The 25977-nt window shown below is 41.2% G+C and overlaps 1 protein-coding gene across 1 annotated transcript; it reads left to right on the top strand.

The window, feature by feature from the left end:
- The first annotated feature begins 981 nt into the window (after positions 1-981).
- On the top strand, positions 982-23033 carry CNRIP1 (cannabinoid receptor interacting protein 1). The gene is made up of 3 exons (XM_078056460.1): positions 982-1278; positions 3316-3466; positions 22013-23033. Exons 1-3 carry the CDS (start codon positions 1100-1102, stop codon positions 22175-22177), a joined length of 495 nt encoding a protein of 164 aa, XP_077912586.1. The 5' UTR covers positions 982-1099; the 3' UTR covers positions 22178-23033.
- The last annotated feature ends 2944 nt before the right edge of the window (positions 23034-25977 follow it).

The following is a 25977-nucleotide window of genomic DNA, read 5'->3' on the forward strand; positions in this document are numbered from 1 at the left end:
CGCTTTGCGAAACCATTCTCAGTAGAGCCTTAATAGCCTTGGACTCCTCTTGCTTCCAAAATCACGAGCTGTCAGCGGACTTCTCCCATGGAGACGCTCTAATCACGCTATTATGCCAATCTAAATTCTGCCGTGTCGCAAGGGGTGCCCTGTCAATAATCTTGGTCACAAACTATGCCTTAGACATAAGCCTTTTACAGGGTTAATAGCTCACCTTTCAAGATCCATGTAAATATAACTCATTACACCGTGTCATTCTTGAGACAAGAATATGCATAATAGAAATACACACCTACAAGAAGGTGCAGTTCCTTGAATATATATTGGTTATTTTCTTTTTCTTTTTCTGGCACACATTTCTAATCCAGTGTAGCTTTCAGGTCACATTAGATGGAATTGCGCCTTCCCTCGGCCATTTCCCCTAAGCTTTAGAAAGACTCTTATTTCCTGAAATTTAAATCACTGGCTAGCTGTTTCCTGCCCCATTTCCCGTCTCCCTTTTGCCTCTCAGCCTCCTCCTGCCTGCCTGGGGCCCGATTCTCCAGCAATGATGTCCACATCCCTTAGTCGACCAAAATGGTATCCAGATTCCGAGGTCTCGGTCCTTGGTGTAGTGTTGCTTAACCCCAGTACCCCAATACCTCCTCCCTCCCAATCCTCTCCTCCGCCCGCCCCGCCTGGCTCTAGGAGGAGCCTAAATGTCCTCTTCTCCAGCTGAAGGGGATTGTGGTGCGTAAGCAGGATTAACTCTCTCGCCCCCAGCTGCGCGGATCTGCCCCAGGCCTGCGGGCCGGAGCGAACCCATCAGGGTGCGGAGGGCGCAGCACCGGGGCGGGGGATGGGGAAGCTCGGGGCCTCGGAGCTGTCTCCCGGGCGCGCTTCCTTGCGGAGTGGGGCGGAAGGCCACGGCCTCCGGAGCTGGTCCTCAAAAGCCAGGGCGAACGGCCGCAACGGCGCGGGCTCCTAGCTGCAGCCTCCCCTCCGCCACCTCCCTCTCCCGCCCCGAGCTTCCTCTCCGCCCACCGCGCTCCAGCCGCTCGGTCGCAGCCCGCGCAGTCCTCCGCCCGGCGGAGCCGCCGCGCTCGCTCCGCGCCCAGCCATGGGGGACCTGCCGGGTCTCGTGCGCCTCTCCATCGCGCTGCGCATCCAGCCCAACGACGGCCCGGTCTTCTTCAAGGTGGACGGCCAGCGCTTCGGCCAGAACCGCACCATCAAGCTGCTCACCGGCTCCTCCTACAAGGTGGAGGTGAAGATTAAGCCCACCACGCTGCAGGTCGAGTGAGTAAGCGCGCGCGCCGGGGCTGCCCGACCCCACCTTGGGGTCCGCGCGGAGGACCGAGGCCCCCGGGCAGCCCGAGCCTCTCCCCCGCCTCTCTGGCCTCGCGTCGTGCCCAGCGGCCCAGGGGTGGGGGGAAGAGGTCAGTCCCTATTCCTTTTGGTCCCCTCCTCTGTTTTACGCTTGCTTGTCCCTATTCACGCTTCCTTCCACCCGTCTTGGGGAGGGATGTTTAAAACAACGTCAGGAAGCCAGGGTTGGGGGGAGGGTCGCGGGGGGTTATTTTCTTGTAAATTTTTCATTCCTTCTGCCCAGCCCTCGGGGCACCCCCAGGCGCCCCGGATTGTTCACCTACCGCAATCCCAGCCCTCCTCTCCCCAGCCCTGGCGTCCCGCGGGGTTCTGCCAACAGCGAGGCCGAAGGAGGGAGAAAGGCTGAGGAGTGAGGTGTAAAGGCGAGGGTGAGGTAGTTACTGGGGCTCCCGAAGGGACGCTCCCTATTCCACCATCCATCCACCCTTACGTGGCTGGAGACCGTGGGGCTGGAGGGGCAGCCACAAGTCAGAGCACAGCCTCCTCGCCTTGGGCCTAGTCTCACCGTTTTCCCTGCCATGTGTTTTTCATTTTCTCCTGAGTTGTTTGTTCACCCTGGGGATGGTGCCTGGGATTCGCCATATCCTTGCAACAAAAGGATGTTTCTTGGTTTATTTGTGGCAGGGATTATCTCTTCCCTGCTACCACAGTTTGGTGCACCCACTAGACTTCTGGCTAGAAAGTCAGAATGGAAGGGTGCCATAGCTTATAGGGAAGTATCTAGGGATGAAGTCCTTTACCTCTCAGCTTCCACCTAAGCATGGTGTGAAGTCTAATGTGGAAGCGGGGCGTGGAAGGGCTTTGAGTCCACCAGATAACTTTTATAGCTGCAGTCTCCATCGATAGTCATTAATTCAATAAACTTGTGTTGGCCTTCTAGGTGTCAGGCCCTAATTCAAGGACCTAGAACCACAGTGGGTTGTTTCTAGTGCTCCTGGTCCCCCTGCTTGTCACCAACCCCCCACAGCTCCACACACCAGTTACCTTCACATTTCCCAGTGTTCCGTGCATCTCCATATAATCCAGACTTTTCCTTTCCCTTATTTCCTGGCAAATTCTCCCAAGTTATCTGTTCTCTATCCCATTTTCTTCAAGGTGGTTCTCTATTTTTTTAACTAATCTAAAATGAATTTGTGTTAATGACAGAACTACTTTTTCTATTTACATTTTAATTTTATCAAGGGTGTTTCATTGCCCTAAACTAGTAGTTCCTAAACTTGAGTGTCTGTCAGAATCACCTAAAATGCTTGTTAAAACTCAGATGGCTGAGCCCCACCCTCGAGTTTCCAGTTTACTATGTCTGGGGTAGGGCTTAAAAATTTGTTTTCTAATACGTGAGCAGGTAATACTGACACAGCTGATCCAGGGACTAACCCTTGAGAATCACTAACTTAACACAAAGGAATGATGCCAGTGAGAATTTCTGGTTATGTGGTTGGCTTTGTGTACCCCAAATCAGGGGATCTCTGATTGTTGGAACAGAAAAAAATCATTTAAGAGCTAGTTCAGTGGTTCTTGGTTCTCAACCCTACCTGTATATTAGAATCACCTAGAGAAACTTAAAATAAATTTACTGTGCCCAAACCATACCTGACCACATTGAATTCTAAATTCTGGGGTTTGGGATGAGGCTGGGTATAGGTAAGTTTTTAATAGTCCCACAGATAAGAAACTATAGAGTAGGACTGATAGAGTTCAACTCAGTCTTGTACAAGTAGTCTGGATGAGAATACTAAGGTCAGTCCAGAGAGATTAAGTAGTTGCTCTAGGGTCACGTGACTGGTAAGTTGGAGAACTCAAGCCTCCTGACCTTTCAGAACTTTCTACCCCACCAGATGTCTCCTTTAATCAAACCCTGTAGGATTCCTGCCTAGGGTTATGGTCCAGACCAGGACAGGGTGCCTAAATTAATTCCTACCATGTATAGTCAACTCCAGTCCATTGCAGGAACATTTCCATTGGTGGTGTGGTTGTCCCACTGGAGCTGAAGTCTAAAGAGCCTGATGGGGACAGAATTGTTTATACGGGCACATATGACACAGAAGGTGTGGCCCCAACCAAGAGTGGAGAACGGCAACCCATCCAGATCACAATGCCGGTAAGGCCTGCATGAGGGTGTCAGGGCAAACAGAAACCATGGAAGAGAAAACAATCAGTATCTCCCCTTAAGAAATAAAAGGAAATATTATGAAAGTATGAAATATTATCTTAATTCATAGTTTCATATTGGAATCTATTTGTCCATAATATCCTAATACAATTAATTAAATAATTCATGCTTCTTCAATGGTCAGTTTCAAAGTAATTTCTTATATGGCCAAAAAATTAAATCTCTTTCTATACTTTCTAATCTATTCCATTGATCTGTCTATTCTTATGCTAATATGCATTGTTTTAAATGTATTGCTTTTATAGTGTGTTCATGTATTTTGTAACTGGTCCTCTTATTGAACTTGCTTACTAAAACTTTTCATTTAATCTTAGGTTTTTCAGATTGGCAGTCATAATCTACATACAACTATCATTTTCTGAATCTTCTTTCTAGCCTTACTGCATTGGCTAATGTTTCTAGAATAATGTTGCTCACTAATGGTGGTAAGGGGTATCCTTGTCTTCAGGGTTTTACTGTTAGGTACAATGTTTGTTTTAAATATTTATCGTGCTAAAGCATCCTTTTTTCTAGCTCACTAAGAGACATTTTTTTAAAAGATTTTATTTATTTATTTGAGAGAGCGCAAGTGAGCACTAACAGTGGGGAGGGGCAGAGGGAGAGGGAGAAGCAGACTCCCCGCTGAGCAGGGAGCCCTATGCGGGGCTTGATTCCAGGACCCTGAAATCATGATCTGAGCCAAAGGCAGATGCTTAACTGACTGAGCAACCCAGGCGCCCCAAGACATTTTTTTAATTGGGAGATGTGTTGAATTTTATCTAATTCCTTTTCCCATCTATGGAGATAATTGATCTCTTTTGATACATTAATAATTATATAATACACTACCCTTTATTTCCTAAAATAAACCCTACTTAAATGTTATGTATTTTTGAAAATATGTCACTAAATTCAATATGCTAATATTTTATTTAGGATTTTTAGATTTCTATTTTATTAATTTTTTATTTGCTTGATTCATCAACAAATATATGGAGATTTCTTGCCTATCAGGCACTGGAAGAGAATTAATGAACAAAATAGATATTCCTGGCTTCATGGGGCTTCTAATCCAGAGAAGGAAAACATACTTTATATGTGATTATCAATAATAAAGTAAATAATTATTATTACACGAAGTGTACTAAAATCATGGTGCCCTTGGAGCATATATCAAAGGTTTTATTCTAATCCAAGATTTTGGGGATGGTTTTCGTGAGAAATAAACAATAAATGAGCATTGAGAGGAGAGGGAACACTTGAGGAAAGAGGAGTTACAGAGATCAAGAGCTGGGGGGAGAGCATCATGTGTTGTAATGAAGGAGAGAAGCCCAATGTGGGTGGAGCAGAGAGTGAGGTAGAGACTGGCTCAAGATGATAAAGCTGGAAGAGCATAGGTGGATTCCACTACCTGATCTCGGAGGCCCCTTTCAGCTCTAACGTGGTATAAGGATTACAAATTTACCCTTAAGGGGATGCTGCTAGTTATGTGATGAAGAAAGTCAGATTCTCAAATACTATCATTTAGGAACACACCAAATAGGACTGAAGGCCAACAAGTCCCTGTAGGATTCCTTTTTATTGGGCACAGATACAGAGAGGAGGGCTGGGGATACATCCCAGCATCTCAAGGGATTTGCAGGATTTAAAAAAAAAATGTTAAATAACATAAGTTTCAGAAATTTGAGCAAATTTTTAAAGCAACAGTAATCCCTACATTTTGACTCAGTTCATTTTCAGATTACATTCCACATATATACATTTTATAGTTGCAACCATTTTATTATGTAATTGTCCAACATTCTACATATTCATTATTACAGTTTTAATGGCAATATAAGGCTCTACCATGCTGTATTGTAATGATTAGACTACTCCTCAGATATTAGATATGTCAATTGTTCTCATCGTAAAAAGTGCTATAATGAATTATTCTGTGCTGCTACTTCAATAGGAGTAAAATTATTTGGTCAAAAGGAATGAATTTTTTTTAAAGATTTTATTTATTTATTTGAGAGCGAGAGAGAACATGGGGGGCGGGCAGAGACAGAGGAAGAGGGAGAAGCGGACTCCCCGCTGAGCAGGGAGCCCGACGCGGGGTTCTATCCCAGGACCCTGCGATCATGACCTGAGCCAAAGGCAGACACTTAACTGACTGAGCCTCCCAGGCGCCCCCAAAAGGAATGAATTTTATGGCTGTTCCCACATACAGCCATTTCGGGTATTTTTTTAAAGTGTTGTATGTGACATTTTACAATGTTAGCAGCAGTATAGAAGTCTGGTGGCTTTGCTATAATTATGACAGCATTGGGAATTATTTTAAAAAATAAATTTTCCGGGGGCGCCTGGGTGGCTCAGTCGTTAAGCGTCTGCCTTCAGCTCAGGTCATGATCCCAGGGTCCTGGGATCGAGCCCTGCATCAGGCTCCCTGCTCAGCAGGAAGCCTGCTTCTCCCTCTCCCACTCCCCCTGCTTGTGTTCCCTCTCTCGCTGTGTCTCTCTGTCAAATAAATAAATCTTTAAAAAAAATTAAAATTAAAAAAAATTAAAAATAAATTTTCCTAGTTTACTTTTTACTATCATTTACAAGAATGAACATTTCAACATTTCATTTTATTTTTGTGTGTGTAAATTAGTTCTTTCATGTTTTGTTAATATTTCTATGGAAGATTATTTTTTAAAAATCAGAGTCCTAGGAGCGCCTGGGTGGCTCAGTTGGTTAAGCCTCATGATCTCTCCGGTCGTGGGATTGAGCCCCATGTCTGGCTCTGCACTCAGCAGGGGAGCCTGCTTGAGATTCTCTCTCTCCCTCTTCCTTTGCCCCTTCTCCCGCTTGTGTGAATACACCGATGCACTCTCTTTTTCTCTCTCTCAAATAAATAAAATCTTAAAAAATCAGAGTCCTAGTAAAGATTTTTTAAAGATCTGTCATATCTGTCCTATTTCTCTCAGTATTGCTTTGCTTACATTTTCCATTGTGTAGAAACATAATTACATTTAAACCTCTCATTTTCCTTTATGATTTCTTGTATTTAAATTTGAGAAAGTTATTTTTCCAGAGTTGACAGTCTATTTTGATTTGTTCTGCAATTTTAGATTTTGTTATTTAACTTTCCCCTCATTCAAACTTGATTTATATGTTTATACTGTATATCATCTTACAAAGGATTTAAGATGGTATTAGCATTTTATGAGTCTCAATAGTAAAGCCTAGGTTCTTAATGGAATGTCCACATCTAGAAGAAGCAAGTGATTGATAGTTGATTTTTCCAACAATGATCACATGGCTTTTGGTATGAGCATTGGCCATGTATTTGTATCTTATCTGTAATAGGCTGATTCTAAGGAAAACAATAGAAGTTAGAGAAGTTTTCCTGATCCTGATTAAGTCAGCAGTTCTAATGTTAAATTCAAATTTCATTCTAGTAATAAAAGCCTCACATAGCCTTTAACCTATTTTATGACTTTTGTCATCAATGTCATCAATGTTTCAAGCTTAAGTAAATTACAGACACAACCACACCTTCAGAGACAACAAGGAAGTCTTGAAATGTGCAAGTAATCCAATGAATCAAATAGGGGAATCCAGTAAGGGAAGCTGAATTAAGGATATACAAGAGCAACTTCTTAGGAGTGTAAAGTTACTTCAAAGTATTTTTTTTTAATTTTTTAATCATTGGATAAATAATGCTGGGATTATTGGCTAGTTGGGGGAAACGTCACTGTTATTCTTTCCTGATACGATACTCTAAAATATATTTCAGATGGTTCAAGGGGTTAACTGTAAAAAGTCAACTTTTTAAAAAATTGATATGAAAAGAATTAAACCCAAAAGAAATAGAAGGTATCCAAAGCTAAAAATTGAAAGCTTTGATTACATGCACTATAAAATTTCTGTCAAAAGTCATGAAATTAAATTATATTTTCCTTAAGAGAATTTAAATTAAAAGGCAAGTAACAATTGGTGAAAAACTTACGTGTAACATGCACAGTCTCCCAGGCTATGTGGCCTTGATTTTCAGCCACTGCCGATGCAGACTTGGCTTGCAGCCCATAGTGACTTTCCACAGCCCTTTACTGCCCACGGAAGCTGAAGTCAGGAAGTAGTCCAATGATACCTGACTTAGGTTGATGGCAGTGATCTCTTTATTCAGATATTTCCAGGGGCCCTGGTAGCGGGAGTGAATTACCCGGCTCTAAAATCTCTCAACCCCCATTTCAAACAGCAGTGTTGACTTGTACCTTAATGTGACTGATGCCCCATTCAGTCCCTCCTAGGGGAGAGTCCAGGTGGAGATTCTGTCTGCACACATCATTCCGTGGTTCCCCTTTTGTTGGCCCTCTTCAGTGAGAGACTGATGGGAGTTAGGAGGAATAAGGTAACAGGGTATGCAAGCTTGTTAGGGGGCTGTGCGTGCAGAGCTAGGTAGCCGTATGCATGTCCTCCCAAATAGAAAAGTCGTTCCTTTGTGTCTGCTCTGTGGAGTCATTTGGAAAGATCTGTAACTTAATATATAAATAATTCTTAGAGGCCAATGAGAAAAAAAATAACAATAGGATGTGGGAAATGGGAAAATAAGCAAAAATAAATAAATAGGCAATTCACAGAAGAAGAAATCCAAATAATCAATAAATGTATATTTTTTAAATTTTTTATTGTTATGTTAATCACCATACATTACAGCATTAGTTTTTGATGTAGTGTTCCATGATTCATTGTTTGTGCATAACACCCAGTGCTCCATGCAGAACGTGCCCTCTTTAATACCCATCACCAGGCTAACCCTTCCTCCCAAACCCCCAATAAATATATTTTTAAATGGCTTAATTTCACAATTGGTGAAAAAAATACAAATAGTGCAATACCAATTTTTACCTACAAAATTGGTGAAATATTAAAAAATAATACCAGTTGTTCAGTGCTAGTGTATTTCTTTATGAAATATAGCAATTTTTATAAATTGATATAGTATCTTACAAACTTGCTAAATTCACTTATTAATTTTAGTAGCTTTTTATTCTATTGCTTAGTGTTTTCTGCAAACAGTTGTCCATCTGTAAAAATAAACAGTTTTACTTTCCCTTTTTTTTCCCCTCTTGCCATAAGGTAGCTAGGACCTTCAACACAATGCTGAATAGGAATAGTAAGAGCTGATATTCTTGCCTTATTTCCCATCTTATAGGGAAAGAACTCAGTCTTACCATTAAGGGTGATGTTAACTATAGGTTTTTTTATTGATGCCCCTTGATCAGGTTGAAGAACTTTCTATTCCTAATTTGCTGAGAGTTTTTATCATGAATGGATGTTGAATTACCAAATACTTTTTCTGCATCCATGGATATGATAATAATGGCTTTTTCTCCTTTATTTTTGTTAATATGGTGAATTATAAGGATTTTAAAATATTGAACCATCCTTGAGTTCCAAGAATAAAACTCTTTTGGTACTGTTGTAAAAGCCTATTGCTGGATTTGATTTACTAATTCAAGCAAATAAAAATTAAAAGCAAATTTTATGCATAAGCCCATGAGGAATTTTTGTCTGCAATTTTCCTTTACTTGTAATATCTTTGCCAAGTTAAGGTGTTAACATGGGCTTCATAAAATGAATTGAGAAGTGTTCCTTCCTCCATTATATGAAAGAATTTATATAGAATTGGTATTTTTCCTTAAATGTCTGAATTTATCAGTGAAGCCATTTGGGCCTGAAATTTTCTTTCTGGAAGGATTTTTACCTACAGATACAATTTCCTTAGTAGATGGAGGTCTACTGATAGTTTGTATCTTTTAAGGAATTTGTCCATTTCATTAACTATATTGGTATAAAGTTCTGATAGCATCTCTTTCATTCCTGATATTGGTAATTTGTCTTCTTTTTCTTGCTCAGTTTTTCTAGGGGTTTATCAATTTTTTTATTTTTTAATATTTTTAAATAGGCTCCACACCCAGTGTGGGGCTTAAACTCATGACCCTGATATTAAGAGTTGCATGCTCTGCTGACTGAGCCAAACAGGTGCCCCTGGGGTTTATCAGTTTTTAAGACCTTTTCAAAAAGCCAGATTTTGGTTTCATTACTTTTTTTTTTATTATTATTTCTTTTTTTTTTTTTTTTTTTTAATTTTTTTATTGTTATGTTAATCCCCATACATTACATCATTAGTTTTAGATATAGTGTTCCATGATTCATTGTTTGTGCATAACACCCAGTGCTCCATGCAGAACGTGCCCTCCTCAATACCCATCACCAGGCTAACCCATCCTCCCAACCCCCTCCCCTCTAGAACCCTCAGTTTGTTTTTCAGAGTCCATTGTCTCTCATGGTTCTTCTCCCCCTCCGATTTCCCCCCCTTCATTCTTCCCCTCCTGCTACATTCTTCTTCTTCTTTTTTTCTTTCTTAACATATATTGCATTATTTGTTTCAGAGGTACAGATCTGAGATTCAACAGTCTTGCACAATTCACAGCGCTTACCAGAACACATACCCTCCCCAGTGTCCATCACCCAGTCACCCCATCCCTCCCACCCCATCCCCCACTCCAGCAACCCTCAGTTTGTTTCCTGAGATTAAGAATTCCTCATATCAGTGAGGTCATATGATACATGTCTTTCTCTGTTTGACTTATTTCGCTCAGCATAATACCCTCCAGTTCCATCCACGTCGTTGCAAATGGCAAGATCTCATTCCTTTTGATGGCTGCATAATATTCCATTGTATATATATACCACATCTTCTTTATCCATTCATCTGTTGATGGACATCTTGGCTCTTTCCACAGTTTGGCTATTGTGGACATTGCTGCTATAAACATCGGGGTGCACGTACCCTTTCGGGTCCCTACTTTTGTATCTTTGGGGTAAATACCCAGGAGTGCAATTGCTGGATCATATGGTAGCTCTATTTTCAACTTTTTGAGGAACCTCCATACTGTTTTCCAGAGTGGCTGCACCAGCTTGCATTCCCACCAACAGTGTAGGAGGGTTCCCCTTTCTCCACATCCCCGCCAACATCTGTCATTTCCTGACTTGTTAATTTTAGCCATTCTGACTGGTGTGAGGTGGTATCTCATTGAGGTTTTGATTTGGATTTCCCTGATGGCGAGCGATATTGAACACTTTTTCATGTGTCTGTTGGCCATTTGGATGTCTTCTTTGGAAAAATGTCTGTTCATGTCTTCTGCCCATTTCTTGATTGGATTCTTTGTTCTTTTGGTGTTGAGTTTGATGAGTTCTTTATAGATTTTGGATACTAGCCCTTTATCTGATATGTCATTTGCAAATATCTTCTCCCATTCTGTCAGTTGTCTTTTGGTTTTGTTGACTGTTTCCTTTGCTTTGCAAAAGCTTTTTATCTTGATGAAGTCCCAATAGTTCATTTTTGCCCTTGCTTCCCTTGCCTTTGGCGATGTTTCTAGGAAGAAGTTGCTGCGGCTGAGGTCGAAGAGGTTGCTGCCTGTGTTCTCCTTTAGGATTTTGATGGACTCCTGTCTCACATTGAGGTCTTTCAACCATTTGGAGTCTATTTTTGTGTGTGGTGTAAGGAAATGGTCCAGTTTCATTCTTCTGCATGTGGCTGTCCAATTTTCCCAACACCATTTGTTGAAGAGACTGTCTTTTTTCCATTGGACATTCTTTCCTGCTTTGTCAAAGATTAGTTGACCATATAGTTGAGGGTCCATTTCTGGGCTCTCTATTCTGTTCCATTGATCTATGTGTCTGTTTTTGTGCCAGTACCATACTGTCTTGATGATGACAGCTTTGTAGTAGAGCTGGAAGTCTGGAATTGTGATGCCGCCAGCTTTGCTTTTCTTTTTCAACATTCCTCTGGCTATGCAGGGTCTTTTCTGGTTCCATACAAATTTTAGGATTATTTGTTCCATTTCTTTGAAGAAAGTGGATGGTATTTTGATGGGGATTGCATTGAATGTGTAGATTGCTCTAGGTAGGATTGACATCTTCACAATATTTGTTCTTCCAATCCATGAGCATGGAACGTTTTTCCATTTCTTTGTGTCTTCCTCAATTTCTTTCATGAGTATTTTATAGTTTTCTGAGTACAGATCCTTTGCCTCTTTGGTTAGATTTATTCCTAGGTATCTTATGGTTTTGGGTGCAATTGTAAATGGGATCGACTCCTTAATTTCTCTTTCTTCTGACTTGTTGTTGGTGTATAGGAATGCCACTGACTTCTGTGCATTGATTTTATATCCTGCCACTTTACTGAATTCCTGTATGAGTTCTAGCAGTTTTGGGGTGGAGTCTTTGGGATTTTCCACATAAAGTATCATATCATCTGCAAAGAGTGAGAGTTTGACTTCTTCTTTGCTAATTTGGATGCCTTTGATTTCTTTTTGTTGTCTGATTGCTGTGGCTAGGACTTCCAATACTATGTTGAATAGCAGTGGTGATAGTGGACATCCCTGCCGCGTTCCTGACCTTAGGGGGAAAGCTCTCAGTTTTTCCCCATTGAGAATGATATTCGCTGTAGGTTTTTCATAGATGGCTTTTATGATATTGAGGTATGTACCCTCTATCCCTATACTCTGAAGAGTTTTGATCAAGAAAGGATGCTGTACTTTGTCAAATGCTTTTTCTGCATCTATTGAGAGGATCATATGATTCTTGTTCTTTCTTTTGTTAATGTATTGTATCACGTTGATTGACTTGCGGATGTTGAACCAACCTTGCAGCCCAGGGATAAATCCCACTTGGTCGTGGTGAATAATCCTTTTAATGTACTGTTGGATCCTATTGGCTAGTATTTTGGTGAGAATTTTTGCATCCATGTTCATCAGGGATATTGGTCTGTAATTCTCCTTTTTGATGGGGTCTTTGTCTGGTTTTGGGATCAAGGTAATGCTGGCCTCATAAAATGAGTTTGGAAGTTTTCCTTCCATTTCTATTTTTTGGAACAGTTTCAGAAGGATAGGTATTAATTCTTCTTTAAATGTTTGGTAGAATTCCCCTGGGAAGCCATCTGGCCCTGGGCTTTTGTGTTTTGGGAGATTTTTGATGACTGCTTCTATTTCCTTAGTGGTTATAGGTCTGTTCAGGTTTTCTATTTCTTCCTGGTTCAGTTTTGGTAGTTGATACATCTCTAGGAATGCATCCATTACTTCCAGGTTATCTAATTTGCTGGCATAGAGTTGCTCATAATATGTTCTTATAATTGTTTGTATTTCTTTGGTGTTGGTTGTGATTTCTCCTCTTTCATTCATGATTTTGTTGATTTGGGTCATTTCTCTTTTCTTTTTGATAAGTCTGGCCAGGGGCTTATCAATCTTGTTAATTCTTTCAAAGAACCAGCTCCTAGTTTCGTTGATCTGTTCTACTGTTCTTTTGGTTTCTATTTCATTGATTTCTGCTCTGATCTTTATTATTTCTCTTCTCCTGCTGGGTTTAGGCTTTATTTGCTGTTCTTTCTCCAGCTCCTTTAGGTGTAGGGTTAGGTTGTGTACTTGAGACCTTTCTTGTTTCTTGAGAAAGGCTTGTATTGCTATATACTTTCCTCTTAGGACTGCCTTTGCTGTATCCCAAAGATTTTGAATAGTTGTGTTTTCATTTTCATTGGTTTCCATGAATTTTTTTAATTCTTCTTTAATTTCCTGGTTGACCCATTCATTCTTCAGTAGGATGCTCTTTAGCCTCCATGTATTTGAGTTCTTTCCGACTTTCCTCTTGTGATTGAGTTCTAGTTTCAAAGCATTGTGGTCTGAAAATAGGCAGGGGATGATCCGAATCTTCTGGTACCGGTTGAGACCTGATTTATGACCTAGGATGTGATCTATTCTGGAGAATGTTCCATGGGCACTAGAGAAGAATGTGTATTCCGTTGCTTTGGGATGGAATGTTCTGAATATGTCTGTGAAGTCCATTTGGTCCAGTGTGTCATTTAAAGTCTTTATTTCCTTGTTGATCTTTTGCTTAAACGATCTGTCCATTTCAGTGAGGGGGGTGTTAAAGTCCCCCACTATTATTGTATTGTTGTCGATGTGTTTCTTTGCTTTTGTTATTAATTGCCTTATATAATTGGCTGCTCCCATGTTAGGGGCATAGATATTTACAATTGTTAGATCTTCTTGTTGGATAGACCCTTTCAGTAGGATATAGTGTCCTTCCTCATCTCTTATTACAGTCTTTGGTTTAAAATCTAATTTGTCTGATATAAGGATTGCCACCCCAGCTTTCTTTTGGTGTCCATTAGCATGGTAATTGGTTTTCCACCCCCTCACTTTCAATCTGGGGGTGTCTTTGGGTCTAAAATGAGTCTCTTGCAGACAGCATATCGATGGGTCTTGTTTTTTAATCCAATCTGATAGCCTGTGTCTTTTGATTGGGGCATTTAGCCCATTTACATTCAGGGTAACTATTGAAAGATAGGAATTCAGTGCCATTGTATTGCCTGTAAAGTGACTGTTACTGTATATTGTTTGTGTTCCTTTCTGGTCTATGTTGCTTTTAGGCTCTCTCTTTGCTTAGAGGACCCCTTTCAATATTTGTTGTAGGGCTGGTTTCGTGTTTGCAAATTCCTTTAGTTTTTGTTTGTCCTGGAAGCTTTTTATCTCTCCTTCAATTTTCAATGACAGCCTAGCTGGATATAGTATTCTTGGCTGCATATTTTTCTCATTTAGTGCTCTGAATATGTCCTGCCAGTCCTTTCTGGCCTGCCAGGTCTCTGTGGATAAGTCTGTTGCCAATCTAATGTTTCTACCATTGTAGGTTACATATCTCTTCTCCCGAGCTGCTTTCAGGATTTTCTCTTTGTCTCTGAGACTCGTAAGTTTTACTATTAGATGTTGGGGTGTTGACCTATTTTTATTGATTTTGAGAGGGGTTCTCTGTGCTTCCTGGATTTTGATGCCTGTTTCCTTCCCCAAATTAGGGAAGTTCTCTGCTATAATTTGCTCCATGATACCTTCTGCCCCTCTCTCTCTTTCTTCTTCTTCTGGGATCCCAATTATTCTAATGTTGTTTCGTCTTATGGTATCGTTTATCTCTCGAATTCTGCCCTCGTGATCCAGTAGTTGTTTATCTCTCTTTTTCTCAGCTTCTTTATTTTCCATCATTTGGTCTTCTATCTCACTGATTCTTTCTTCTGCCTCATTTATCCTAGCAGTTAGCGCCCCCATATTTGATTGCACCTCATTGATAGCCTTTTTGATTTCTACTTGGTTAGATTTTAGTTCTTTTACTTCTCCAGAAAGGGTTTCTCTAATAACTTCCATGTTTTTTTCAAGCCCAGCTAGTATCTTTAAAGTGATGATTCTGAACTCTAGATCTGACATCGTACTAATGTCCGTATTGAGTAGGTCCCTGGCAGTTGGTACTACCTCTTGTTCTTTTTGTTGAGGTGATTTTTTCCGTCTTGTCATTTTGTGCAGAGGAGAATAGATGAATGAGAGAACAAAATGCTAGCAGGGTAACAACGTCCCCAGAAAATATACTCTAAACAAATCAGAAAAGACCTGAAGCAGTGGGAAAAGAAAGGGAAAGAGAGAAAAAAGAAAAGGAAAGAAAAAAAGAAAAAAGAAAAAGATAAAGATAAAAACAAACAAAAGCAGAACAAAACAAAACAAAACAAAAACAGAATGTGATCAAATATGATCACGCTGGATTATAGATCAGTGCCACACACTAGATTTTGGGTGTATTTTGGTCTGTTAAAAGAAAGTCCCTCCCAAAATTTTAAAGAAAGAAAAACTTATATATGTACAAAAATAAGAGTTGATATGATGAAGGGATGGAATATGACTGTAAAGATGGAAATTATAGAAAATTTTAAAAAAGGATTTGATAAGTTGTTTGAAAAAAGAAAGAAGAGGATTAAAAAAAAAAGAAAGAAAGAAAGAAAAAAGGGAGAGAATGTGATCAGGCAGGGGAGTAGAAAAAAACCATACACTAGAGATTTAGAGTATATTTTGATCTGTTAGAAGAAACTATCTCAAGATTTTAAAGAGAGAACAACTTATATATATATGCCAAAAATACGGGTAACTACTATGAAGGGATAGAATATGACTTTAAAAATGAAAAATAAAAATGTTTTTTTTTAAAAAAGGGATTGATAAGATGTTGGTTGAAAAAGGGAAAAAGAAAAATTCAAAAAAAAAGAAAAAAGGAAAAAAGAAAAAAAGACAGTTAAAAAAAATAATTAACTTTGAAAGACTAAAGAATCATGGTAAAAAAGCCATGAATTCTATGTGCAGTATTCCCCTAGCGCTGGAGTTCTGCCGTTCTCATTGATCGGTAAACCTGGTCTTGGCTGGCTGTTCTCGCTGATCTTCTGGGGGAGGGGCCTGTTGCTGTGGTTCCCAAATGTCTTTGCCGGAGGCAAAATTGCCCCGCCCTTGCCGGTCCGGGCTAAGTAATCTGCTCGGGTTTGCTCTCCGGAGCTTTTGTTCCCTGCAAGCTTTCCGTACAGCTTTGGAGGCGGAGAGTGAAAATGGCGGCCTCCCAGTCTCCGCCCCGGCGGAGCCGAGAACTCGGGGTCCGCTCCTCAGCGAGCCCCCAGAGAAAAGCAGTCAGTCACTCCCGTCTCCCCGGTCTCCGGCCACACTCCGCGCTCACCCGGCCTGTGACCGCGCCTTTCTATCTGGCACCCGACCCCGGGTGGAGTCTCCAAACCCAGCAGATCCCCGCGGTGCGCTCCTGCACCTCTCCTCCCGGGGGAAGAAGGTGAGTCTCCCCGGATCTGCCACTTGTTGGGTCCCTGCTGGAGGAGCAGTGGCCCGACTGTGCCGCGGATCACGGTTTATAGCAACCCCGAGCTGAGAGCCCGCGCCTGGGCTCCGTCTCTGCAGCCGGCTTCCCTGCTCCGATACCTGGGAGCTCTGCCGCACTCAGGCACCCCCGGTCTTTCTGTGACCCCGAGGGTCCTGAGACCCCACTGTCCCGCGAGGGTTCCACCCCCCACTTCGCCACCAGAGTGACGTCCCTCAGCGGAGCCGACTTCTAAAAGTCCCGATTTTGTGCTCTGTGGCTCTATCACTTGCCAGAAGCGGCCGACGGAGGCCCCTCCCCCGCCGTCTATCCTCCCGAATAACGCCTCGGATTCACTTCTCTGCACGTCCTACCTTCCAGAAAGTGGTCGCTTTTCTGTTCAGAGAGTTGTTGCTATTCTTTTCTTTGATCTCCTGTTGAGTTTGTAGGTGTTCAGAATGGTTTGATCCCTATCCAGCTGAATTCCTGAGAGGAGACGAAATCCAGGTCTCCTACTCCTCCGCCATCTTGCTCCGCCCCTATTATTATTTCTTTACATTATTTTTTTCTCTAGAGTCTTTCCTTATGGTTTTTCTTTATTATTTGTTCTTTTCTATTTCATTGATCTCTGCTCTTTATTATCTTTCTTCTTTACCAGTAGACTGGGCTGGCAATGCCAACTATCAGAGAGGATGAGGAGCAGCTAAAACTCTCGTTGCTGGTAGGAATGTAAAATGGTGCAATCACTTAGGAAAAGTTGGACAGATTCTTATAAAGTTAAACATACTTTATAATTCTCAGAACTTTTAGTCCTCTCTGTTCAACTAAGAGAAATGGAAAACATGTATTTGCTAATAAAACTTCAAGCAGTACAGGAGTAAGAGAGGCTTGGAATCCAGTAGGAATTCATAGGTCATGCCACACTAAAAGTCACAGATACTTATTATACTGAATTTGTTTACCAATGAAGTAACATCATGTTTCTATTGATATAATAAGGTCATTCTGAGCTCTCAAGTCAATGGATTTCTGAGTAACCTTATTCTTGGTGAATTTCCTATGTCTCTAGTGGCATGGTGAGTGGTGAGAAGTACTGTAGTGATTCTAGGCCAACAGGTTGTAAGACCATGGAAACTTTTTTTTAAAGATTTCATTTATTTATTTGAGAGAGAGCATGAGCAGGGCGGAGGAAGAGGCAGACTCCCTGCTGAGCAGGGAGCCTGACTCGGGGCTCTGTCCTGGGACCCTGAGATCATGACCTGAGCTGAAGGCAGATGTTTAACTGACTGAGCCACCAGGCGCCCTGACCGTAGAAATTATTTAAAACAAACTTCTCAGATTCCTTGTTACTGAAGATGACAGCTGAATCTCCTCTCCTTGGAATCTGATGATTCTCTTCCACATCAGTTGTAAAATAAAAATGTCCCAAAGTTTGCAACTTGAATGGACAATATGGCAAATAATATGTCCAGGTCTATAGTGGAGTGTCACTTTTAGAAGACCATAGACTGGGTGGCTTAAACAACATTTATCCTTCACAGTTCTGGAGGCTGGAAGTCCAAGACCAAGGTACTAGCAGATTCGGTGTCTGATGAGAGCCCTTTTGCTGTTTCAAATAGCTACTTTCTTGGCTGTATCCTCACATGAAAAAGAGCATAGAGATCATCCCTCTCCTATCTGTTTTTACAAGGGCACTAATCCCATTCATGAGGGCTCCACCCTCGTGACCTAATTTCTTCTGAAAGGCCCCACCCCCAAATACCGTCACATTGGGGATTTAGGCTTCAACATATGAATTTGGGGAGATACACACATTCAGTGCATAGTACTGTCCTAAAGCATTTTACACATGACAATCCATATATGTTCTCATGCGGAAAAAAAAGAAAAACTGTTCATTAACTCTTAACTCATTTGCTTCTAGAAGGAGTTGGGTATAGTGATAATAGTTCCTAGATAGGAATTAGGAAACCTAAGTTCTTGACCTGCTTCATAGCCTAGACCTAGGGCAGTCACTTAACCTCTCTGAGTCTTATTAGTTCTTTCATCTGTGAAATGGAGAAGCTAAAACCAGTCAAAAGACCAAAGTAGAATGGCGTATGTAAGGTATTGTATAAAATAAAGAACGCTATGCAAATGCACAGAATCTTACCTGTGTGTAAATTGCATCACCCAGGGAGCCTGCCTGGCTAAGTTTTCATTGGAAGGCACAGATGGGTTGGGAGGGAGCAGAGAGCCTGTGTAGTTGCTTCTGTTCTTTAAGAAGAATGTCAGCTTTCAAGACCCCATCTGCTCCTACATCAGAAGGGAAGAAATTCTGAGCGAGGTTGTGAGGCATCCTGGAAATAGAACTCCAGGGGAAAGAGCAGGAAGAAAGCTAATGGGAAGTTAGCACAACTAAGTCATGGGAAAATATATGCATAGTTAGCAGCAATTAACTACAAAATGACCTTGGGCCCAACACTAGTAAAAGAGAAAACAAAACAAAACAAAATAGAAGCACCTGAACATTCCGTATCTTTTAGCTCTGACTGTTGCTGTCAGCATATTTCTACGCTGTCTCCTGTATCACTGAGAACTGTTGATGTAGGAAAGATGTTAGGGTTCGAAGCCATCAGCCAAGAAAGAATTCTTGAGACGTCTTTGGTGCAGAAAGGTGGTTTTATTAAAGCACGGGGACAGGACCCGTGGGTAGAAAGAGCTGCACTGGGGTCATGAGGAGTGGCCCATTATATACTCCCAAGTTGGGAGGGAGTTAGGGATAGCGAAAGCCTCCCAGGTATTTTGGAAACAAGGTTTCCAGGATCCTAGGGGGCTAGCTATTGTTAGAGAAAGGTCATTTATTACTGTTTAGTAAAAACTCAGTCATGAGACTCTTCAGATGTATATTGGTGGGTGGCTTAAAAGATAATTGCCAACCTGTATCTTGGGGGGTAGAAATAAAGGAAGTTTCCTAAAGAATTTTTATGTTAAAGTAGACTTACATGATCCTGGGGGTCCGGCCTAAGATTGCCTTTTGCCCTTAGCAAAGTATTAACATCAAGGCAGCTGGTTTCCTAGAGGAATGTCACTCTGCCTTTTTCAAGGACTTGTCAATGGGCTGTAAGTAATAAGGAAACTTAATTTTTCTTCTGCCTTTGTTTCCCACATCACTGTGACATTGAGACTTTCTTAATTTTAAGGTTATTCAGACACAGTGTCATGTCTTAAGGTTTTCCTTGCCTGTGGTCCTAATCATCTTTGTTTTTGTTTTTACAACCAACTTTTATTTATTTCTATTTCAAGAAAGGCCTTGTTTTTCCCACTTACCTAGCATAGTCTCAGGCTGCTTTCCTCAAAAGATTAACTAGTGTTTGTAAAATATTTTTATAACTTAATGTAATTGAATTGCCCTTGAAATATGCAAAGCCCTATGCTGGTCAAATCATGATAATGATCATCATCATCATCATCATCATCCCTCTTTAAAAATCTTGATGATTTATAAAATGAGATTTCAATTTATTCTTCCCTCCACTACCCTACTGTCAACAAAGCTGTAATCTTTTCATTAGCCTCTATGTATCCTTGATAGAATTTATAAAATCCCTAAGGTTAGAGGGATATGTGTGTTAATTTTTTAGGGACGATAATTCCATTTCACCATTTAAAACATTCTTTATGATTATAATAGTAACATATTTATTGCAGAAAATCCAAGTAGAAAAGATAGAAAAACACTCAATTCCTTTACTTAGAAGCTTTATTGTTAATATTTTTTCATTCTCTTTTTTCTATATGTCTTATTTTATATACTTATGCTCACACTGTATATAAACAGTTTTAATCCCTTTTTCTTGTTGACATTGTTCTCAGCATTTTCTCTCATCATTAAAAACCCTAAATTCCTGTGTAATGGTTACACAAATCCATCATATAGATACACCACCATTTTCATTATATTCTCCTAAAGTCGGATGCTTAAATTGCTTCTGGTATTTAGACATTTTTGCCAAGTTGATAGGTGAATAATACCTCTGTCAAAGTTTGTATTTCTTTAATTACTAATAATATTACATTTAAAGATTTTTCAGATGTTCGCCATTTTTTTTTCTTTTTCATGTAATCACCACCCGTCAAGAAGTAAAACATTTCCCCCAAAAAAGTTCCCTCTTACACATTTTCATCAATCATTAATCCCTTCCTCCCACCCCAGGCTCTAAGTAACCACAGATGCTTCCTGCTTCCTGTCAGCATACATACATACATACATACATACATACATATGTGAGTTTTATATAAATGGAATCATACAGTATATGTGTTCTTTGGAGTCTGGATTATTTTGCTCAGCACATCTTTGAGATCCATCCTCGTTGCTGCCTGAATCAGTATGTTTCTTTTTATTGTTGAGTAAAATGCCATAATGACAGGCATACTAACACTTGTCTATCACCAAGTGAGTGATGAAACATTGGGCTGATTCAAGTCTGAAGCTATAGTGAATAAAGCTACTATGTACTTGGACAGGTCTCTAGACTGTTAAGCCATGATTCTCTAGAAAAAGATACTTTCTTTTCCTACCTGGGGAAAGAGTTGGGGACTCTAGGTATATCACCCACTGTTTCGAGTCAGGCATGTTTCCCAAAAGAAAACCAAACCCTGTTTTGGGATCAAATTAGCAGGATGAGGCAATGGTGCAGAATATAATTTGGAGAGCATCTTGGAAAGCCATCTGGGAAGCACCTGATCACCCTCCTCCTGTAGCAGTGTCAAGCATAAGGCTCCTATTGCTTACTGCCCTGCCCCACTCCACGTCTTCTGGCTCCTGACAAGTCTAAGAACGCTGCCAAGGCAGTCCCCGTCCCCTCCCATGACAGGAGAGGGTCAGAGGAGAAAATAACGACAGGCATCATGCTGTTTAATGCCAGATCCCCTAAATAGCTCCAGGAGGCAGTAGCAGGGTTAGGCTACCCTGCAGGCCACTTGAACACCTGCCCAAGTGGCCCCCAGGGTATTCTATGTCCTCTTCTCAGCTACATGGGAATTGCGTGCTTAGGGCTCAGGAGAATTCTATGCAGTGATCCGCAGGGCCTACCTTCTGGAAGTAGAATGCAAACTTCTTGAGGGCAAGAATCCTACCTCATACAAATTTTTGTGTGTGCAAAGCACATAATAGTTACTCAAATATGGTTCTGGACAATGTACAATCAAAGCCTGAGACATGGACATGGATTCCTGACTCATAAATGCTCAACAGTATTTTTAAAAGTTAAAGTAGGGTCTTTAACAATCAAATGCTTCTAAGAAAATATTTTTCCCTGGAAGTGAAATTAATGACAAAAAGGCAATTGTATCTTACGTTTAGTGATACTGTGTATGTTATTTTGTACAACTATCTTTTGAAATAGACACCAAAAGATAATCATCAAACACCATTCCCTCTCTTCTCTTCCTAAACCCCCTTCGTGGCAAGCTCTGCAAGTCTGAGGTTCAAAGAGTGGTTTCCAATAATTAAATTTGGAAAACAGATAAACTTGGGGAGTTATGTTTATTAAAGACCGTATGACAGCAAATGCCACTTGTACAATAGGAATAAGATTTTATAGAGAAAAAAATGGCTTACAGACAGCTTTTCAGGAAATTAGCTCACATAATAAAGGAAAATAGTTCATTAAAGTTAAAGGCCTAAACTTTGCAAACCAAAAGAGTCTTGACTGTTGACCCTTGAATATGCAGGATCTCTTTCCCTAACATGAGCTCTTATCTGTTGTTCGTGGCAGAATGAGGTTTTTATGGTGCGTGTTTCTCTCCCCTCAGTTCACTGACATTGGGACCTTCGAGACGGTATGGCAAGTCAAGTTCTACAATTACCACAAGCGAGATCACTGCCAATGGGGAAGCCCGTTCTCTGTCATTGAGTATGAATGCAAGCCCAATGAGACACGCAGCCTCATGTGGGTGAACAAGGAGTCCTTCCTCTGAAGATGGCTCTTTCTGCTGTTGCTGGACAATCTCTTCAAAAATCAACTTTCAGATAACCCAGCGCAAGCCTTCACCAAGGCACACAACACCGTTGATGTTTCCCATCGGGTGCCGTTGACCTACTGGCCCCGATTATTTTGAAAGTGTAATTCCCTTCTGATGCCATGTCCCTGACATAAAAAATTGCGATGTACCACCCCCGAGAAGATCCCTTGCTGTGTTCCGTGTTGGTGTTCCTGCATCCAGTTGTTCCTGGTCATGCCGTTGACCGCTTGTGCGGAGCTCAGTGGAACTGGCAGACATATCCCATTTTTAGCCATTCCACTGAATGACTGTGGTGTTTTGTTTCCACATTGAGGGATTCCCCCATTTTTTTGTTGTTGTTAAATGCTAAATAAACAAATAACAACGTGTGTGGGTTCTCTCCGCAGTATAATATGGTCACATGTAACTTGCAGTGTTATCCAGCTCTCAAGGGAGGCTTGGTGAAAATGTAAGACACACAGCAGTGAGTGGGACTCAGATGTTGTGCTTCATGTAAACAGCTCAGCTTCTTCAGGGAACAATAATGACAAAACAAAAGGGCAAGTATTTAAGAAGTATATGTAACACATTAAAACTCTTTCAGGTAACTTAAGGGATTATGTTGTGGCCTAGTAGAAATGGGAAAAGGCATGGTTGGGGTCCACTGTTAAACAAGGTGACAGAAGTTTAGGGTTACCTTTTTGGCAAGCTGCCGTAGTGTTCAAACACGCATATGATGGCATCCCAAATTCCCCTTCACTTGAACTTTGTAAAACTGTGTATGGAACTGTAATGAACTTTTGATATTTCTTAATAAAGGTATTGAAAATCATGCCCTGGCTTTTCTTCTTCATGTGGGCAATATCTGGCTAGACGGTGGACCTCTGTTCCAGGCCAGCCCCATTCAGATCTCCAGCTACATTGCAGGGTACGGAGGACGTACCTGGAGGAGAATCAGCACACTTCATCATAGATCAGCTTGGACAATTGAACAGGAGCACTCCAGCCAGCTCTAACAAGGCTAGCAGAGACTCAGGCACTTGGTGGACAATCAAAAACTGCTTGTCCCTACTTCTCCCCATGCTTCCTCCTGGGACGACCACTCCCATCAGCTGGCTGTGTAGCTGAGCAGCTTGAGGACATGCTATTGTAATAGTGAATGGACACTGGGATGGAGAGCTCCTTGCCTGCTCCCAGGGGACTGCAAGTTCTGTGGCACAAATCCCTCATTCCATGCAGTTTGAGGATAAATTCCCTAAGAAGGAAAGACATTTTCTCTGGGAGAGTAGCATACTACCCCGCAGTGGTGTTGTCGTGTTCCCTTAGGAAGCATAGATCCTATTGCGTCGGGAGAAGTTAGCTGTGGATCTGCTTTTCTGCTACCTGCAAAGACTTCGTGTGGGTATAGGCTAGGTTAGGGGGAGTGTTGTAAAGAGTTTACTGTGGAACCGCATTCGCAAGGCTGGCAGCAAACCCGTTGCCCCGCTGAGTCGCTTACCTGTAATGAGGCCATATTGCCAGTAGGGCACAGCAATGCCTTGGATTTGGGCTCATCGTGAGCGGTGTTGAGAAGAGAACGGTACGTTTCTCAATTCCTTCGTCTTTCAAAAATAATAGTGTCTCCTAGAACTGCTGCTAAAAAATAAGCATGAATCCACTCCTGATGACTGTATTTTAAAAACCAACTTTCACTTATTGCAACAGACATTGACATAAGCAACAGGTTTACTACAGACAGAGGCTTAAGTTTTCTTCCAGAATATCCAGTAGAGAGGCAGGCTTATTAGATGGTGGGAAAATATGAAAACTACATATTTTAATCTCTTGAAACCTCTGATTAGTAAATATTTTCATTTGCGAAACGAGGTTTCAAGCTAGTGACTCATCTGTCGGAACTTTAGTATTTGTTTTGAGGGATGGAGGCAATATCACAGCTTCGGCAATTTTCCTTTCTTTTTTTTTTTTTTTAAAGTAGAGGCTTTAGGGGTGCCTGGGTGGCTCAGTCATTAAGCGTCTGCCTTCGGCTCAGGTCATGATCCCAGGGCCCGGGATCGAGCCCCACATCGGGCTCCCTGCTCGGCGGGAAGCCTGCTTCTCCCTCTCCCACTCCCCCTGCTTGTGTTCCAGCTCTCACTGTGTCTCTCTCTGTCAAATAACTAAGTAAAATCTTAAAAAAAAAAAAAAAATAGAGGCTTTAATTTTTGAGTTTGGACTGACTCAAAGCAGAGCTGGGGAAACGTGGCGTGGTGTAACTGCACACACCTCCCCCCGGAAGAGTGGGCAGATGAGCCCCGGACAAGAAGCTGGAGCATCTGAGTCCCACAAACATGCTGGTTGAGCCTGACTGGTCACCACCTTTGTACGTCTTGGTTTGCTTGCAAAAAAACAAGGAGTTAGGCTAATAGAATTCTAAAGCCCTTTAAGATTTAAAGTTTATACCTCTACTTTACACTCCTTAAAAAAAAAAAAAAAAAAAGCGTGTGTCTTTTCCTTGGGGCTAAGAGGTAAGGTTGAATCAAAGGAGGTGGAGAGGAGATGGAGCTGAAGTAAACAGGAAATCTTAATAGCTAATCTGCCACGTTAAGTGATCTCTCCTGGCGTATACTGTTCTACTTATGATTGGACTCCAGCCCAGTCCCTCTGGCTACTTCTCGCATAGCTCTCCTCCTACTCCAAAATGTGAGTGCTCAGCTATATCAAGCTGCTGAGTTGTAACTTTGCCCCTCAGCCATCTGGAAGGGCTATTTTTATACAAGTTGTAGCCATGTCTCTCTACTTCTAAGCATCAGATGGCTACCCAGAAGCTTGAGGAACTAGGCCATCCTTCTAATTATGATGATGACTAAAAACACTTTTGAACAGGTGAAGAGTAGAAATGCCTTGAATTTATATTTTGTGACACCTCGCTTATCGAGAGGTACTTACCCAGCCATCCAAACTATCTGGATCACGGTTGAGAACAGAAAACATGCCAAAAAATAAAGATCCCTGTCACAGATGTCACAAAGTCCATTCACTAAAGGCTTGGGTCTTCTCTCAAGATCTCATGACTCCTACTTCAGAGACAGTTCTAACATATAGGGTGATCTGGTTTCTGACTTTTAGGAAATCAGAAGCAGAATAATTGGAGGAAAGAGGGCAATTTGTAAGAGTAGATACACTGCAAATAATCTTTTTCTCACAGAGAGGACAAAGAAAAAAAGCAGGTAAAGTACATCAAAAAGTATAATAGATAGGGACATCCCTACAGTATAGGGCTACAATCCTGTGCTAGATCACAGTAGTTCCTGTGGACATCAAATAAAAATCGATATACGCAATCATTACCCTGATATATTTAGAAAGACGATCCATTATCTTCGGAAATGTAGCATCATGACTCTGTGTTTAAGAGTTCAGATCCTGAAGCCCAGACCCCCCAAGTCAAATCCTGGCTCGTCCATCTAACAACTATAAGACCTTAATATCGCTTTGCTCCAATTTTCTCATTTAGAAAAATGGAGGTAAGAACAGTTTTACATTATGGCATGGTTATGAGGATTAAATAAATTATGTAAAAACTTTAGAAGGGTGTCTGACGCATAGCATTATTTTTCTAATCTATTATCCTTTTTTTATTTGAATATAGTTGCCACACAAATGTTACCTTGGTTTCAGATCTACAACTTGGGGATTTGGCAATTTATACGTTACGTCCACCACAAGTGTAGCTAAATCTGTCCCATTATATCGCTATTATAGGATCATTGACTGGCACATAGCATTATTCAGTACAT

Source organism: Halichoerus grypus, chromosome 10, assembly GCF_964656455.1.
Source record: "Halichoerus grypus chromosome 10, mHalGry1.hap1.1, whole genome shotgun sequence".
Taxonomy (NCBI): Eukaryota; Metazoa; Chordata; class Mammalia; order Carnivora; family Phocidae; genus Halichoerus; species Halichoerus grypus.

Coding starts and splice junctions, on each gene's coding strand:
- CNRIP1 (XM_078056460.1), top strand. CDS start 1,100: ATGGGGGACCTGCCGGGTCTCGTGCGCCTCTCCATCGCGCTGCGCATC. Junction 1,279..3,315: donor CCCACCACGCTGCAGGTCGA/GTGAGTAAGCGC, acceptor AGTCCATTGCAG/GAACATTTCCATTGGTGGTG. Junction 3,467..22,012: donor CCATCCAGATCACAATGCCG/GTAAGGCCTGCA, acceptor CTCTCCCCTCAG/TTCACTGACATTGGGACCTT.